The following is a 2,506-nucleotide window of genomic DNA, read 5'->3' as shown; positions in this document are numbered from 1 at the left end:
AGGTGCGTGTTGGTAGAGTGGGGCTGAGGTTCTCTTGCCCCTGTGGATGTTTAAGAAGTCACAGGTCCTGCGAAGACCTGCGGTCCCCTCAATCAACTCTGTTTCGGAGACATAATGACTTGGATTGCTGACAAGTCAAGAAATTTTCAAGCCCTTGGAAAATCAGTTACACACAAACACGGAATGAAAGTCAAAAGAGAGTACGTCATCTTTTTGAGAATTTTATTCACTTCAAAACAAATTAAACACACCTATTTCCAATGGCATTCCAGAGCCCAATTTTCCAGGCTGAGGAAACACCCCAAGAACGCTTTGCGCAGAACGCTTCACAGCGTCCAAAACACTGCTGTCAGGGCGGGGCACAGCTGAAGGCCTGCATCTCTCAGGGTTCCCTAACTGTTCCCTGATTCAGTCATCTAGAGAGCAAACACACAGTCATTCCCCAGTTTCCTACTGACATCACAGCGGAAGTCTGACTCCCGCGCGTCGCCGTCACCCAGTTTCTGAGGCAACGAATCACTGGCACAGAAGCTTCTGGTGGCGGGTTTCCGGAGAGCCCTGCGAACTACAATGTCCCTCACCAGAATTCGATGAGGCAGAGTCTCTGCATGTGGTCCCTGCCTGGCCTGGGCTCCAACATCCACAGAAGCACCACAGCTGGGGAGCTTGGGAGTCACCACACACAGTCTGCTCTCTGCTCTGTGCTCCTCAGTCCCACAGACCCCTCCAAGTCACGGGAGCTGGATGCAATGGAGCCCCGGCCACCTGTAGTCTCACTCCAGGTCAGAATCGCTGTCCTCTGAGGAGGAGGAAACCTGAAGGTCCTCATAGAGGACACTCAGGGGGACAGGAACACAGGGAGCCTCAGACTTCTCTGAGACATGAGGGCTGTGAGCGAGGAAGGCTCCCGGCTTCTCAGGAGAGGGAAACGAGGGAGCTGTCAGGAGGCTGGAGCTCCACCATCCGTTTTCCAGTCTCCGGAAGAGCATTCTGAGAGGCTGGGCCCCATCGTGGCTGGCCGCTGGGTGATGGGACATGGTGCAGGCCTGGGCAGTAGGCAGGCAAGGTCTGCTGTGCGGAGGCTGCCGGTCGCTGCTGGGCACCTGGGCGGGTGTCCCCCTGCTCATCTGGGGCGACGGACTTGGTCTGAGTTCGGTTGCAGCTGGCGGAGGTTGGAGAGTCTCCGGGGCCCCCAGCTCACCTCCCTGGATGGCATTTTCGGGCATCTGGAAGGGACCCATTCTCGGTTTCTTGGGGAAGTTCAGGCAAGCCTGAGTCGGAGCCTGGGCAGGTCTCTTGGCTCCTGGCCTGAAACTGAGATTGGAGCCGAGGCCCAAGCTGTGTGTGTCGGCTGGTGGGCAGGGCTGTGAGGTCACCGCAGGACGTTTGTCTTGTGCCTGGGGGCTGATGACCCGGATCAGGCCGTGGGGCTTGGAGGCAGCCTGGGGAACTTCTCGGCGGCCACCCTGAGGCCTGCTGTGTGTCGGCTTCACCACGACGAGAGGCTCCGGGCCCTGCTGCCTGACTCCAGGCTGAGGGATGTCGGCCACAGCCCCTGTCTGTCGTTCCTTTGGTCGGAGACTTGACGAGGAGCTCGGACTGGCTTTTCTGAGGGGAGACAGTGAAGCCAAGATGGATACCGTGTCAGACATTTTGGTAGCTGAGCCATCAGTGAGGGCAGGGTCCACGCGTGGCCTCTTATTGGTTGTGTGGACCGGCATTGGCCTGCTTGCAACCTGAAAGAAAGGAGACCACACACGTTAGAAGTTCCTCGGCATGGAGCCAACATGGAAATCAACCACATCCAAAGACAAGGTGCACACAGCAGGAAATTCTTAATACGGTATGGACAGGCGGTCCTTGGAAGTAGGGACAGATCCTCAACGTGAGTGCTGATCGGGGACAAGACCCATGAAAAATGCACTCTCGAGCTATGATCTAAGAATACCATTTTTCTAAAGACTGTGTCTTGGGCATTCACTGGATCAAAGCGCCTCCACTCAGCCTTCCATGAAGTGGGACGGACTAATGCCCTTCTGAAGGCAGGTTGGTGGCTCAAGGGTTCCCAGGACGTCTTTTCTGAAAACATGCATGTTCCTGGGGTGAGCCTCCTCCATGTTTGGGGCCCCTGAGGGACTAATTTCCTCACGCCGCTAGGAAGATGTTGTTGGCAGGCTTGCCATCATTGCACAGAAAGAAAGCAACAGGAAATACGGCACCTTCAGATGCCTTCACCTGGAATCAAATGGACCTGGAAGGATCGTGGAGTCCCTGACCCCAAGAAGGCAGGGAAGAGGGGTTCCCCGATCCCCTCACACACACGGGAACCTGAAAGGAAATCAACCAGGGTGACCTAGAGGAGAAAAAGACCAGGGGCCCAGGGTGACACTCACCCTCAGATAATCACAAGATTCCATGGATTCTTTTCGATTTGGCAGCGGCTTCTCCGGAAGGTTTCCCAGAAAAGGTCTGGAAGGGAGCCTTCCTCTGCGGGTCTTGTTGCCTG

At 55.9% G+C, this 2,506-nt stretch overlaps 1 protein-coding gene across 1 annotated transcript; it reads right to left on the bottom strand.

The window, feature by feature from the left end:
- Positions 1-153: 153 nt before the first annotated feature.
- On the bottom strand, positions 154-2,499 carry LOC126947453 (putative protein FAM90A5P; the record flags this gene model as incomplete). Its single annotated transcript, XM_050778093.1, is given in 3 exon segments — positions 154-1,736; positions 2,394-2,450; positions 2,452-2,499. Coding segments are annotated over 3 exon segments (1,068 nt in total), but the record flags the coding sequence as incomplete, so codon positions are not given.
- Positions 2,500-2,506: the final 7 nt, after the last annotated feature.

Source organism: Macaca thibetana, unplaced genomic scaffold (assembly GCF_024542745.1).
Source record: "Macaca thibetana thibetana isolate TM-01 unplaced genomic scaffold, ASM2454274v1 unplaced_scaffolds535, whole genome shotgun sequence".
In the NCBI taxonomy this organism is placed as follows: domain Eukaryota; kingdom Metazoa; phylum Chordata; class Mammalia; order Primates; family Cercopithecidae; genus Macaca; species Macaca thibetana.
Note: the sequence above shows the minus strand (reverse complement) of the source record. Positions and strands in the feature narration are given on the sequence as shown.